This window comes from Macaca fascicularis, chromosome 6, assembly GCF_037993035.2.
Source record: "Macaca fascicularis isolate 582-1 chromosome 6, T2T-MFA8v1.1".
Lineage (NCBI taxonomy): Eukaryota > Metazoa > Chordata > Mammalia > Primates > Cercopithecidae > Macaca > Macaca fascicularis.
Window position 1 is genome coordinate 118,827,228 of NC_088380.1, and position 15,615 is coordinate 118,842,842.

Here is a 15,615-nt window from a genome sequence, read left to right on the forward strand (position 1 = left end):
CATCAGAATGAAAAAATATAATTTTTTCATAAAAACTCAGTATTTAAAGTATTTACGTCATCTTTTCCACTATGCCTTAGAGCAGTGTCAGATTAGGTTTATACAGCTTCAAGAGTAAGACAGGTGTTTCAGCAAGATTAAAAATTACAGTACTGGTTCACAATAGCATAAACCCCCACTGTCAAACCAACCAACACGGTTCTCAGACAGTTTCAAGAATAGGAGACAAGGAAGAAAAGTCACTAAAGTGTGAGGATCTATTTTCCATTCGGGAAATATGCTCTTCTTCCGAAAGACTCAGGTTGGAAGGGGAGCACTAAATTTAAAAGAGAAAGACCTGGTACTTACAAAATACAAAAATGGTGTGATTCATGTTTTCTGAAATAGCTGCTAGTAGTCAGCTTTTCAATGTACTGCATGCATTCAGTCCACTGCACCAGCTCATTTTCTACCCATTATGAATATAAAAATTAGAGTATCTTGGCAACAGATTTTTCACAGTGAGATTCACTTTATTCTAGGGTCTTTTCTAGTAAAAATAAAATGGCAAAGGAACCCCATTATCTAGAAGATTTTCAATATAGCCTATTTCAGCTGTAACACTCCACTCATTCTTCTACCAAATTACAGTTAATAAGCATCTACTACATGAAGTATACAGCTCTGACTCCCGGGGATCACAGGTAGGGGCTCACAGGCTGCTGGAGACAGATATGTCCAGAAATAATGCATGCAATGTGACAGATGCTGTAACGGGGATGTGTGAGGCACAAACAGGCACCTATCTCTGCTTGGTCAGGCAGAAGTGAAGGCTGCCTAGCAGATGGGACACTTGATTCAAGGATGGTTCAGATAAGGATGTGTTTAGGGAAAGACAAAAGGGTAAACTAATCAGCAGGAATCTCATGCATAAAGTCTCAAAACAATCTGGAATATTTGGGAAACTGTGAGCAGTTTCTACATACCTAGAGGGCAAGTCACTTGGACTGGCAGGGCTAGATCAGGTAGAGTGCTAAGTCAAACAATGAAGTTTGGACTTTATCTCTAGGAAGGAATGAGCTACTACAACAAGAAGAGAAGAAGAGGAAAGGTGGAATAAAGTTAAAATTTTCTGTGTGCTTTTCACGTGCAAGACAGCATGAATGTAGAAGGTGAATACTATATATCATTCCTCTTCATTTTATAGACAGGGAAACTGAAACTCAGAAAAGACACAGCTAGTAAGTAATTAGCAGTGCCAAAATTTAAACCTAGGTAATCTGACTTCAGAGCCTATGCTTTTAATCATTGCAGGTACTGTTCTGTGTATAAAGATATGAAGCAAGTGTAAAGATACTTGAATATGAAGCAAGATAAAGATACCATATTGTTTTCACTGAATATGAGGTAAACAACTCACCATTCCAAAAGAGAGGGGGGAAAAAGAAAAAATAGAAGGCATCTAAAAGTTACCCTGCATTCAATGTTGAACCTGTGCACCAAAGACATAAGAACAAAGGAAGTTGCTATCCTCTATGACAGTGGTTCTCAACAGAGGGTGATTATACCCATCAGGGAACATCTGGCAACATGGGGGGACATTTTTGATTGTCATTATTGGAAAAGAGGTGCCACACATCTGGTAAGAGGAGGCAGGGAATGCTGCTAAGTATCCTACAAGAGACAGGATAAACTCCCACAGGGAGTTCAAGGTAGTTCAAGCTTACCAATATAGAATTCAAGAACACACACAGTAACTGGACTGCAAAAAGTGTAGTTCACTATCAACCAAGAATACCAGAAGCACCTAGGGAGGGACAGCCATAAGCTGTTGGAGGTAACAATGCTTTCCCCCTTAAACAGTTATTAAATCACATTCAAGTCATGGATGATAAAAGGTATTTTTAATTTTTTTTTCAAAAAATAACTTCTTGTAAAATTGAGGGGCTATTTATACATAGTTCATTTTATACCAAAAGATATGAGTATTCACTTATAAACTTAACATAATTGCTTTTCATTTTTTTCCCAATCTTCTGAGATATTTTATTCATTAGTCCAAAGTGAATGAAAATTGTAATTTTTGGTAAGTGAGATGCACAGAATTTAAGCCCTTGCCTTATGATTGTTTTTCTAGCTTATTAGGAAATTTCCGATCAAAGCATGGAAACTCACGGTATTCCCTCACGAACCTCAGGATGATTGGGAAGTAACATTATTTAGTAGTTAATGGATGAACTATACACTTTAACTGGGCAAAATGTATGGTACACCTTAACAAAGCCATTTAAAAGAAGTTAATGGAATCTTCATATTGGTTTCATTAGTTTAGTCAATACTCATAGGGAAAAATGAGCACCTAAACATTCATCACACTACTCAGAGGACTAAAATCTTGCCAAAATGAAAATACTAATCTATTTCATATTTGTAGCAGCAATTTTGAGAATTAAATTTATAATCAAATCTTGTGACTTTATTTTCCTGAAAATGTTTTGCTAACCAAATGAAAACCTAGAAAAGTAGTCTGAGCCACATTCAAGTTTTGCTAAGAGAACAAAGAGAACGTTATCTACCTCCCTCAGCACAGAGAACTAGAAAGGACACAACGAAAGTTTCCCAGAACAAACATTATTCTAACAACAGAGACCAACCATAGCAGAAATCCTTACTTGAATAAACAACAGAGATAGCAGCAAAAGACAAACAGCTAAAACCTATTGTAGGGCTCAACACACAACCAATAGCTTTCAGTTTATATAAACTTGAGTTTGTAAATCTCCGATAAGGTTCAAACTGTGAACTGCATGAATAAGACTTTCTGCTATCAAGGTGAGGTTGTCCCTAAAGCAAGTAAAAAAGGCAAATACCTTCCCGTAACATTAACAGGGATACAAAGATACTGTGTTTTATTTTTCTGGTATTTTTTTAACAGAAAATTATTTTCCATTTAAATGGAAATTAAATGGAAATAAAATTATTTTCCATTTAAATGATATTCATCTTACCATATAAGATGAGTAACTGTTATCTTCAGGCTGAAACACTTTTCACGGTGACACATTAATTTTTCTTCTAACATTGATGAAAAACTTATCTAAGTTGTAGAAAAATCACTTCATAACTAACTTTTCTATTTGTAATTTGGTGCTTAAACAAATCCAAAGAATGTTTTTCAAAATGACACACAGAGAAAATGTTTACCAAGATTCTCTCATACTTCTTCCACCTTAACTTGCTATAATTAATCTTTTCTAATTCACAGTGCATTATTTTAACAGTAACATAAGTAAATTCTCAACTAACCATTTAGGAATCAGTAAAATTATTTCTACTAAGAAATGAAATGTGTGCATAATTTTAATGTAAAATTAGCCATCTTCATCTAAGATAGAATAGGAAAAAGAGTAATCACAAAATAAATGTTAGGAAATGCTTTTGAAAAATAGAGATTTTTCTAGTTAATTTCAGAGAAAAGTAGGCTAATTGATGTTGCCTAATTTTGACTTTAATTAGTGGTAATCAAAATTACCAAGTATACTATCTCAAGGAAAAACACCATAATGGTAGCTATTGGCTATTAACTTTGAAGTAACTGTTTACTTTTTCATTTACGAACTAAAGTTGGAGTTAATTTTATGTAATTAATGCAATATACATCAATTGTACCTATGCACCGTAATACATGAAGGTTAGGAAAAAGTTTTTAAAAATGTCCAGTAAGTACAGAATATACACATGTTCATCCAATGTTTGAATACCATCTACATGCAAGATGTTTTTTCATACATACCACTTACAAATATGCAAATATATTTAATTTAGTACATGCCAAGGGTAGGTAGGTGTTTAACACATACACTTTTAAGGTAGCATAGAAGATAATGTGGTTAGTTTTAGCAGACATCTGCGTTACACACATGGCCATCAAAATAATTGTGGCATGCTTTTGTGACAAGGACAGAGGCCAAGACTGTTGTTAAATGATTATTTCCAACAAAAGCCTGCTTAAATTATTGTTTAGTTATATAGCCCATATCCAAAATAACAGTATTACATAGTTGCTGTTGCCTTTGAATCACTCACCAATTTTCAGCCTATTTGTAAAACAAGATAAGCACCATTGGATTATAAAAAATAATTATGGATCAGGATTTTTGATTCATGTTTCTTTGACAAAATTATTCCATTTGATCCCAAGTCTTGGCTGCTCTCTTGACAGAATAATGTACATGCTCTACAGCTGACAGGCATGACTTTCATGATTAAATAGGAAGCTCACATTCCAGATGACTTTAGACTCCAGATAATTTAGACTTTGCACTTCAAAAAGATTTCCTTGTTGTCTTGGTATCTGATCATCAGTTACCTTTTTCTAACTGTTTCTATCTCAACACCGTAAAGAATCTATATATTATCTAGAATTTAGAATGTTTTTGTGATTTTTGCCTATTTTGTTCATACAGTACACCAAAGAATGTTACATCATCTTGTAAGTTATAATATTTTCCTGACTTCATTGGGTGGGTGAGAGGAGAAATATTTTGGAACATAAAGAAAAGTTAAAAATACAAAAGGTACACCCTCCCCCAAAAGAGTCTATTTTATTGGTCTTGAAAGGAAATACTATTTGAGAATAGAACTGAATTTTGCTCATTATAATTACTGGGGAACTAATATTCAAAACAACCCCCTAAAGGAAAGGGTTAACAATCCTGTAGCTTTAACTGATTATTTTTGCTCCTTTCTCCTGCAAAAGAATTACACCTATGAAATTGGAATTCTGTACACTAAGAATGGCAACACCAACGCTGAAACTTTTAGCCAGGAATAGTTATCCTAGTGTGCATAAAACTATGTAAAAACTGATTCACAAAAGGAAATGCCCAGGGCCTACCCCATTATGATTAACTTCTGACATGAAGAGACTAAGAGAGGATACTTGGCAGCCTGAACTCGATTTCTCAGAAAGCCAGCTCTATCAGAGCGGGGGGCGGTTTCCCTTCGTCAGATTCAGCTGCTGCCTTATCTAAAACGCCTTAGTGATTTAAAACTGAAAGAGAAAGGTAAACAAAACAACAAAACGCTCCGGATTTACACCTCGTTTAGGTAGTTAACATTGTTGCAAGAGCAAAACAAGCACGCAGGCGCAAAGGTCAGGTTGCCACTACAAACACAAGTACCTTCTCATCAAATGTAAGGAAGAGGATCTCTGCGAGCTTGGCTGCCTTTTTGTTTGGGTTCTCTAGGTTAATGTAGTGATTGTATTTTAATGACCCTACAAACAGGAGCAAAGTTATTACTGGGTCGCTTTGAAAGATGTTTACTTAAATCTGAGGATAAACCCAGGTCGCTCTAGAAAGAGAAAATACTTTCCGTCCAAATGTAGCATTACCCAACTACAAACCCACGCAAAACAATCACAATGACCCATTAGTGTGTTTCACGGAGTGAACTAGTTCACTTCCCTAATCACACTGTCAAGGAAAACGCCTTCAACAAAGCCGAGGGAAACCATGCCTTCCACACTGTGGTGGGAAGCAGCCGGTATAACCCATTCTGCCCCTCTTTGAGAGCTGCGGAGGACCCAGAGGCTTTTGGAGAAAACCGGTTTGGGGAAGAGTTTTGGGGTGCTGCTGGGAGTCGGTATGCTAAGTAACCTTTGAAACGTCAAACTCAACTTTGCTTTATGAAGAAACTCAAAGTTAACTCACCCTGGCACGTCCGCCCTCTCCCTGCGCGCAGAGGACAGCGGCCTCCCCTCCCCACCGCGCAGAGCCGTGGCCGCCGCCCTCGACCCACCGGTGACAGCCCTCACACAAAGCGATGGACCCCCGCACCCGCCCTGCCGCCAACCCCCGGAACGCACTCCCGGCCGCACCCACCTTGATGCCCTGCTGCTGGGTGGTAAGGGTTAACTTGGACTCATCCAGGAGCAAAACTTCGCAGTAAAATTCTTCCGGAACAGCGCAGAAACAGCCCATGTCGGTTGTGGCCGTCTCCAGTCAAGCGAGAAAGCTGCCACTGAGGCGCCCAGCCGCCCCCTCCACTCAAGCGCGATGCATTAATTTATTGTCCGCGCCGGGGCCAGGGCGAGAGGAGCAGCTCCCGGCCGGGTCCAGGGACGGGCCGCCGGGCCGCCCGGCAGGGCAGCAGCGAGAAGGGCGGAAAAACCCGGGAGAGTCAGCGCCCGGGAGCCGCCGGGGAAGCGCCTGCGGAACTGGGCGCGGAGGGCGGTGGCGCGTCCCCGCGCATCCTGAGACTCTGGCTCCTCCGAAGGCGGGGGCGCGGGGCCCCTCCCGCAGTCCTGGGGACGACAAAAGTCTCCTGGCAGTGGGGGCAAGAGACCAGAAAAGGGAGGGACGGGAATTCGAGGACCTCCCCGGCCTTAGAAGCCCCTGGAAGCGCTGCGGCTCCCTCCTACCGCACGGATTTGAGCGCGGCCCCGACGTCCCGGCCTCCGATCGGCCTGCGGAGTCCCCGGCGGGCGCGCACTTCCAGCCGCGACCCCGCCCCGCAGCCCCGGGTCAGGTCCGCCGAGTAAGGAGCGCTGGGCTTTTCTTTTGTGTCAGGAGCACCCACGACGCCTCGACCACGGGCGCAGGGGCACGGGCGAGGGTCGTCGCTCCGTCCGCTACCCCGTCCCCAGCCGCGGGCGCTGAGGAGCCGGAAGAGGGGGGAAAGGGCAGCGGGCTCCTTACCCAGACCAGCGAGGGTAGATCAGCTTGCCGCGGGGTGTGGCTCCTGTCCGGGGACCCCCGAGCTGATTACGGGTGGCCTTGTGTAGCCAAGTTCAAGCTCTCCCTCCGGGAATGCCTGCGGCGGCGGCGCGGCGCGGCGCAGCGCGGCTTCTTCAGGACATTCAGCAAAGCGGAGAGGCGGGGACCAGCGGGCGGAGGAGCGACGCCCCAGCTGGGAACGCGGCGGGCGGGCGGGGGGTGTTCCCTGGGCGCGCCAGGCCGCTGAGGCTCCGGGGAAAGTTCTCTTGGCCGCGCGATGGGTGGTGCCCCGGGCGGGAGCAGCCTAGGTGCATATGGGCCTGGCTCAGGCGTCTGCAAAATGCCCTGGAACGAAGCAGACCCCCCACTGCCCAGCACTGGCCGCGGCAGGGGAGCCCCTTCTGGGCGGGGTATCAGCTGGGGGCGGAGGGCGGGGCAGAGGTGGTCCCAGCGGCGAGGTGCCGGCAAGTCCACGCTGCAAAGCCGCACGCTGCCCCCAAGCCACGGGTCACCAGCGCTCGCTGCGTCCGTTTCCCCGGGAGACCTGGAGGCTGGGTGGGGAGAAGACACGGTGCTGCTCGGACCCCACCGTTCGGCGGTCCCAATCCCACGCCCTCCGCGCGGTCGGCCGTGTCCAGGACTGAGGGGCACAATAGCTCTGAAGCTGCAGTGACCCCTGGTGGGTCCTGATGTCCGTGCACAGGCAGCCGAGGTTGAGCTGCGTAGGAGGCTGAGACCCGCTGGGCTTCGGAGCAGGTGCAATCTGTGCTCTCCAGCTGGGAACCAGCAGAAGTTAATGCGAGTCGCAGTTAGGGGAGAATTGAGGAGACGTCTCCCAGAAAGAAACCTCTATATTGAGTTTTAGAGTTAGAGCTTTCCCATCAGATGTAGAGTTGACAGTTTTGCTACTTGTTAGCTGGGTAGCCAAAGCTGAAAAAATTGCGTAAAACCTAGGACGTTAGCGCTTAAAACAAAACCAGGCTTCCGTGGCACAGTAGAAATGAAATGAACAATTGGTTACTTCGACGGAGTTTCGTCTCATAGTGATTTGCCACAAAGGAGCTTCTGTAGGAAACCTCGGCCTTCCCTGCTATTGTGACCCCATCCAAACACAGGATCAGCATAACCGCCAAACTGCAATATAAATTTCTGAACTTTACCTAGGCTGTGAATAAAACTCTTTTATCTTCTGAATTTTCTGTGAAACTGACGCAGGTTTTGAATTTCTCATCAAATTCCGTGTCCAGTTTTGTTTTACTGTCAAAGTCTTGCCTGACTTGCGAGGTGACACCTTACTATCCTAGATTTTAGCATTTCTGCTTGTGGAAGCTTTTCTTTTCTGTAATACAGTATTCCTGACACCAGTTACCAAATGTGACTGAAAGATGGCTTAACATTTTCATTCTTTACCTCGATATCCAACCGAGACACTTGAGGCTGCAAAAACAAAAGGTTCAAGCAATCATCTGTTCCCAGTTTTGAGTTTTGCTGTCACCTGTTTTTTTGGCCCTTTGATTTGGTTTTTTTGCTTTCTGATTTTTGGTTTTGCTGTTGTTTGTTTTTTGTTTTTTTACCTCCAGTGGCAATGGGAAGGCTGAGGGTTTGGGGTGGGCAGGGATTCCGTTCCCCGCTTCTCATAAGGTAAGGTATAAAGCCATAAGGTCCCATACATACGACACAACACTGTTTCCTGAATGAAGCATTTTCTTTTCCATTTCTTTATCGGAGACTGGAGAAAAAATTTATAATCTAACACAAAATTAGAGATTACTAGTGACAACAGGATTCCACAGAATTTCTAAAGACAGCTTTATTGCATATAATTTACATACAATACACTGCATAATTTTTAAGTATACAATTTGATAAGTTTTGACATGTGTGCACCCATGAACTACCACCATAATCAAGCTAGTACACATTTTCATCCCTCCCTAAGGTTTCCTCCTGCACTTTGTCACTTTACTTTCTTTCTTTTTTTTTTTTTCCCAGACCAAGTCTCGCTGTATTAGAGGGCAGTGGCGCGATCTCGCCTCACTACAACCTCCACCTGCTGGGTTCGAACATTTCTCCTGCCTCAGCCTCCCAAGTAGCTGAGACTACAGGAGCGCACCACCAAGCCGGGCATTTTTAGTAGAGACAAGGTTCCACCATGCTGGCCAGGCTGGTCTCGAACTCCTGACCTCATGATCCGCCCGCCTCAGCCTCCCAAAGTGCTGGGATTACAGGCGTGAGCCACCGCGCCCGGCCACTTTGTCATCTTTCACTCCCATTCCTCACCATGACTCACTTCCCAAGCAACCATAGATCTGCTTTCTGTCACCATCATTTAGCTACATTTTCTAGAGTTTAGTACCAATTGAATCATACAGTGTCAACTCTCCTTTTTGTCTGGTTTCACTCGGCACAATTATTTTGAGATTTAACCATGCTGTTGTGAATATAAATAGCTCATTTATTTTTATTGTTCAATAATATTCCATTGTATGTATATACCACAATTTGTTTTTTCATTCCTTTAGGTGGTTTCCAGTTTTTGACTGTTACAAATAAAGCTGCTATGATGATTTTATTAGTCAGCTCAGGCTGCTATAACAAAATACAGTAGACTGGATGGCTTAAACAACAGACATTTATTTTCTCACAGTTCTGGAGCCTGGAAGTTGAAGATTACTGTGCCATTATGGTCAATTTCTGGTGAGTTCTCTTCCTGACTTGAAGGAAGGCTGCAACTTACTGTGGGCTCACATGACATCTTTGTGTGCTTGCAGAGAGAAAGGGAAAGGGGAGAGGAATGGAAGGAGGAGAGAGGGAGAAAAGGAGGGTGAGAGAGAAATATAAGGAGGGTGGGGGAGAGAAAAACACCAAGATAGCATTCTCTGGGGTCGATTATTACAAGGACATTAATCCTTTGGTACCAGGGTTCTACTCAGGACCTCATTTAACCTTAATTGCCTCTTTATAGACCCTATCTCTAAACAGTCACATTGGGTTAGGGCTTCAACATATGAATTTTGAGGCAACACAATTCAGTCCATAGAAAGGATCCATGTCTTTATATGTACATGTGTGTTTGTGTCTTTTGTAATACAGACTAGATTGACTGGATCAGAAGATATACAACTGGCAAATAAACACATGGAAAGATGATCAACATCATTAGTCACTAGGAAAATGCAAATTAAAATCACCATCAGATACTACTAGAGACCTAATGGTTACCAAGCTACCATATCACTATGTTAAGTGTGGGTGAGGATGTGGTGCAATTTTTTTTTTTTTTTTTTTTTTTTTTTTTTTGAGACAGAGTCTCACTCTGTCACTCAGGCTGGAATGCAGTGGCACAATCTCAGCTCACTGCAATCTTCACCTCCCGAGTTCAAGCGATTCTTCTCTCTCAGCCTTCTGAGCAGCTGGGACTACAGGTGCGCGCCACCACGCCCAGCTAACTTTTGTGTTTTTAGTAGAGACGGGGTTTCACTATATCAGCCAGGCTGGTCTCAAACTCCTGACACCATGATCCACCAGCCTCGGCCTTCCAAAGTGCTGGAATCACGGATGTGAGCCACCGCACCTGGCCGGATGTGGAGCAATTTAAATTCTCATAATCCTGGAGTGCATGCAAGATGGTATAACCACTTTGGATAAGTTTTGTAGTTTCTTAAAAAGTTGTACATAGACCTTCCTTAAAATTTTGGAGGAAGACTTTCTCTGCCTATACAGAGAAACAAATTAACAAGATGCTATTCAAACACTTTTTCCTAGGAAAATCATATTGTTTTCAACATGTGCATAATATAATATGCTCTATTTAAAGCTTTGCATCAAAGGTTTTGATCTCTTTTCAGTGATTTTTGTTTTAACATTTTGTTAAATGCTAAACATTAACATTTTGTCATGATAAGCCTAGGTAGATGAGTCAAATGGCAAATAAATTCAGAATAAACATAATTTCTACAGAAATATGCAGGGCTTCCATCTGTGAAAGACTGCAGGAATCCTCAATGTGGAAGAAGAAATTTCATTTTACATAAAACAGGCCCCCACCCCTTGCTGAAACATGTACTTCAAAATGCAAACCCAGAATTCTTTTTAAAGCACCATATTCTTTTTAGGAAGATGTATTTAAACAATCTTCTGTGATCTTTTTATAATCTTACATTTTCCAAACTTAAGAAAGTTAACTGTAATATGTAAAAGAAAAAAGCCTGTATTTATTGACAATAGATACATAAATATTTTAATTACGAACATACCTAAGAGCAACGCAGCAGAATCACCAGGGCTTGTTAAAACACTGATTTCTGGCCCTACCCCCAGGGTTTCTGATTTAGTAGTTATGGAATGGGACCGAAGAATCTGCTAATGCTGCAGATTGGCAAGCTGACTTTGAGAATCACTGCTCTGGAGATTATCTTTCAAAAAAAATAGTTGTTCCTAATTACCTATGAATAATTTGGGAAGAAGGTCATTCTTCACTAGTAGCCTCCCTGTTATTTTGCCTCATTCATCAAATTAATGCCTGTCAAAGAGAAAGTATTGAAGATCCTGCCAAGTAGATAACATCAGAAGGAGTAGTTATTAAGGGAAATATCCCTAATTTGGTCTCATCATACTACGGCTTAGTCTCTTTGGACACCTTATTTTTATTTCTAATATAGTATGTGCCCAGGCACATCCAGTTTTTAAGACCATTCTGCCTCCTGACTCACTTCACATATAGGTATGTCATTAACCAGGTGTCTTCTTTTCTAAGTACTGAGGCCTTAGATCCCATTTATTAGAATACCTCAAGGCTGTTAGCCATGTTTCAAGGGAAACCATCTCCCAAGAATTCCCTGCAATCTAAGCTGGTTCTTCATCCTTGTGATCTTCAAATAAATGTTCTTTGGGGTTTACTAAGAATTCTTATTTTGCACAGTTGTTAATCCTTGGTAGTGAATGCATTAATGTGGTTTGTATTTAGCAAAAATAGTTTGGAACTTTGAAACACCCTAGCTCCCCTTTCTTTTAAAAACACAAACAGACTTTCCTCTTGCACTATAATATAAGCTGCTGTTTTTTCAACCTCATTGCTTACCTTTAATAACTTTCCATGTCAGTGAATATATCTCCATTTCATCTTTCCTGGGTGTTCTATTATATGCATACACTATAATTAATTTAACAGCTCAAATTTGGCACTTAGATTGTTATAAAAATATAAACATGCTGTAGTAAATATTTTTACATGTATCTGTGTATACTATTTGATAAAGATGAATTCCTAGATGTTGAACTTGTGAATCAAAGTATATGCATATTTATTTATTGTAATTATGACAGATTACAATCCAGAAAGCCTGAATCAATGTACAGTTCCACCAACAATGTATCAAAATACCCACTTAACTCTACTCATGCCAATCTTTGAAATCTCTTTCAATCAAATAGGCAAAAGTCATTTTGTTATTTTAAAAACTAGAGAAAGTCTCCTAAAAGAACAGCTTCTATAATAATGCAAAGAGGAAAGTCCATTTTTGTTTGTTTTTAAAAAAAAGTTTGGAGCAAAGTTGAGTGACTCATGCCTGTAATCCCAGCACTTTGGGAGGCCAAGGCAAGAGGATTGCTTGAGCCTTGGAGGCAGAGGTTGCAGTAAGCCAAGATCGTGTCACTGCATTCCAGCCTGTGCAACAGAATGAGACCCTGTCTCAAAAAAAATGATTTTTTACAATGAGTATGGAATAATTTAAAATGAAAATAAATTATTATATTAAACCAAAGAATCTGTCAAATTACCGGTTAATGAAATTGGCCTTCATTTAAAACTGGACTCCTAAGTTGTAACCTAAGTTCCAATGTGTTGACTATTTTACCTGGTTCATGTGCTCCGGTTTGATCACTTATAGAAACTTTATTTGGTTAACACCAGCTTAGTAATAGGGGTATTAATCTACCTATAGAAATTTGAGGAAAATAATGGGGAAATTAGCTCTTATTATCTTGTAGTCATTTTTATTTTGAGTCAAACTAGCTGTGTGACCTTAAAGAAGTCATATCATCTCTCTGTACCTCAGCATGCTCCTCTATAAAATAAAAAACCTGGAGTATGTTGTGGCACCTCTAGATTGTCATGCCCAGCAGGCTGATTTTCCACCTCTTTCTTCTGGTAATGACACATTTCTCTTCCTTAAAGGTGGTACCTAGGGAAGGAGCATCCCAGTGCAACATCTGACAAAGAAACATCTGGAGATGATCTCTGAACTCATGTCTAGCCTTCTGATTAAGAAGTTGCCAAGAAAAACTAAAATAGTCATTTCCTCTGGGAAAGGGGCATGGGTGGTTTATGGACAAGCTAGAATTGAGACTTAACATTTCCCTGTATTTCTCTTTAGAATTCTGCATCCTATTATTCTATACATGTGTTACCTAGTCATTAGGTAAATACATATTTGGAAATCATTTTTGAAAAGACAAAGTAGAGTTCATAATCTCATCATTTTAAGGGCACTGTCTTAGTCCCTTTGTGTTGTTATAAAGGAATATCTGAGTCTGGGTAATTTACAAAGAAAGATTTGTTTGGCCCATTTTCTGCAGATGGTACAAGAAGCATGGCACTAGCATCTGCTGAGCTTCTGGTGAGGGCCTCAGGCTCCTTCTACTCATGGTGGAAGGCAGAGGGGAGCCAGTGTGTAGAGATCACAGGAAGAGAAAGGAAGCAAGACGGAGAAGGGGGAGGTGCCAGGCTCTATTTAATGCCAGTTCTCCAGGGAAGTAATAGAGTAAGAACTCACTCACAAACCTCCAGCCAAGGGCATTAATCTATTCATGAGGGATCTGCCTCCATAGCCCAAACACCTCCCATTAGGCCTCACATCTAATATTGGGGATCAAATTTCACCATGAGGTTTGGTGGGATCAAACACTCAAAGTATAGCAGACATGCATAAGCTAAGGACTGGAATTACATATGTTAAAATACCAACAGTGGTTATATCTATATGGCAGAACTGTGGGTAATTTTGTTTTTTTTTTTCTATGATTTTATTTATTTTTATATGTTTTTTCCCTGAACATTCCCTCCTGTGGTCAGACAAATCTTTTACATTTTAAGCATTAATCTTGTAAAATAAATATGTAAAATAAAGAACCTAATGATGCCTAATACATCGAAACTAGAAGGGAAAGTGTTGCCAGGAAAATCTCTACTAGCAACCATGTCACTAGACACAGAGCAGGTGCTCAATATATGGTCTGTGAGTCACTGACTTTTACCTCCTGAATCCTCATGTCCTTTCTCATTGAGAGCTGTTTTCCCAGCATAAGAGCCTCCTCTTCCTAAAACTCTCCTCTTCTGAAAACTTCCACCTGCTACCCCATTTTCATCTTGGTAGGTCCTACTTGATGCTCAGGTATCCACTTTGCTCTCCCTCTTCCAAGAAGCTCTCCCACCTCACAGGTCTAGACTGGGTCCCATGTACAATCATCTTCATAATTGCTGCCTCCTTACTAAACTGTAGGTCCTCGAAATCAGGGCCACATCTGACTTGTTCACTGTTGTATCCCAAGTACTTAGCATGGTCCTTGTCAGAGAGTAGATTCTCAATAAGTATGTGTTAAATGAGTGAGATTACCTGTACAAACTTCACCTCTGGCATGCTACATGCAGATTCCTTTTGAGCACACTCAACTGGTCTTTAGCTTGATTCCCTTCCATCGAACCCTTGCTTTGCCAGCTATTCATCTTAATCAAAAACAACTTTTGTTGATGGGATAATAAAGAGTTGCAGTAAGGACACAACGCATTGTTGTTGGTTGAAATATGCACTTTACCCGTGAAGCTTCTCATGGCCCTATGTATTAGTGGGTTCTATGAATGGCTGTTGGATCTCAGAAGTTTTGTGAGATATTCTCTTATTTTCTGTAAAAATTAACTCAGCTGAGCAATTGGGGCAATAGTAAGTCCTTCAGACCCTCCTTCTGCAAACTTACAGAGTTCACGTTCAAATTATATTGAATAATTGCTGAATGTGATGACAGATAGCACTTGAGCTGATGTGCAAGATGATGCTGATAAAAAGAGTTGTGCTAATCTGTTCCTTTAGAACAGTGATCCCCAACCTTTTTGGCACCAGGGATGGACTTCATGGAAGACAGTTTTTCCACAGACTTGGGGGTGGGAGGTGGTTTGGGATGATTGAAGTGCATTACATTTATCGTGCACTTCATTTCTATTATTACATTGTTATAACTCATCATAGTGTAGAATCAGTGGAAACCCTGAGCTTGTTTTCCTGCAACTGGATGGTCTGATTGGGGGTGATGGAAGAGAGTGACACCTGAAGTGTATTGCTTATGTCCACTCTACTCCATAATCTCATTTTGGTTGCTGTCACTGCAGAAAACCTTGCTTCACAAAGATAGAATGTTGGAAATGGAAGGAAGCTTTTCAGTGCTTCTGTGGTAATCTCAGGATATTCCACTTTGACTTTAATCCAGAACGTATGGAGATTTGAAGTTGCCTCAAACATACTTTTAAGGCCACTGGAATTTGCAATCTCCAGCAGTTGATCTTCAAGCATGGACAAAGCTGATTCCCCTGGCTTATTCACAAATGGGTGATGGATCCATTCCTTCCCAGTCTGGGGGTCTTTTGTGGTTGGGAAGTAGTGCACAAACTCTGTTGAAAGCTGAGACAGGTGACCATGCACTAGCTGGGAGAAAGAAGGCTCTGGCTTGGTCTCTTTCACAACCTCTGCTAATGTTTGAAGCATGTCAGAAATCCCAATATTCATTCATCGCCCCCATCATTCCAGTTTGGCTTTGAATGCAGCCACTTTATCTGCCGACTCAAACACAGCTGTTGTTCTCCCCTGAAGTGACGGACTGAGTTCATTGAGCAGGTTGAATATGTCACACAAGTAAGCAAGTTTTGTGA

General features: G+C 41.5%; 1 protein-coding gene and 1 pseudogene across 7 annotated transcripts in view; one reads left to right on the plus strand and one right to left on the minus strand.

The window, feature by feature from the left end:
• Positions 1–6,859, minus strand: part of EPB41L4A (erythrocyte membrane protein band 4.1 like 4A) — a 255,842-nt gene extending 248,983 nt beyond the window's left edge. For 4 of the 7 annotated variants that reach the window (XR_012414006.1, XM_073994042.1, XM_073994041.1 and 1 more), the window contains exon 1: positions 5,865–6,859. Coding sequence is in view for 4 of the 7 variants with exons in the window: in XM_073994042.1 (XP_073850143.1) it covers positions 5,865–5,963 (99 nt within the window). In the remaining 3 variants the exon portion in view is untranslated. The remainder of the gene's footprint in view (positions 1–5,864) is intronic. The other 3 variants (XR_010587555.1, XM_045394097.2, XM_073994043.1) reach the window with 1 other exon arrangement.
• On the plus strand, positions 5,962–7,480 carry LOC141406973 (uncharacterized; annotated as a pseudogene).
• Positions 7,481–15,615: the final 8,135 nt, after the last annotated feature.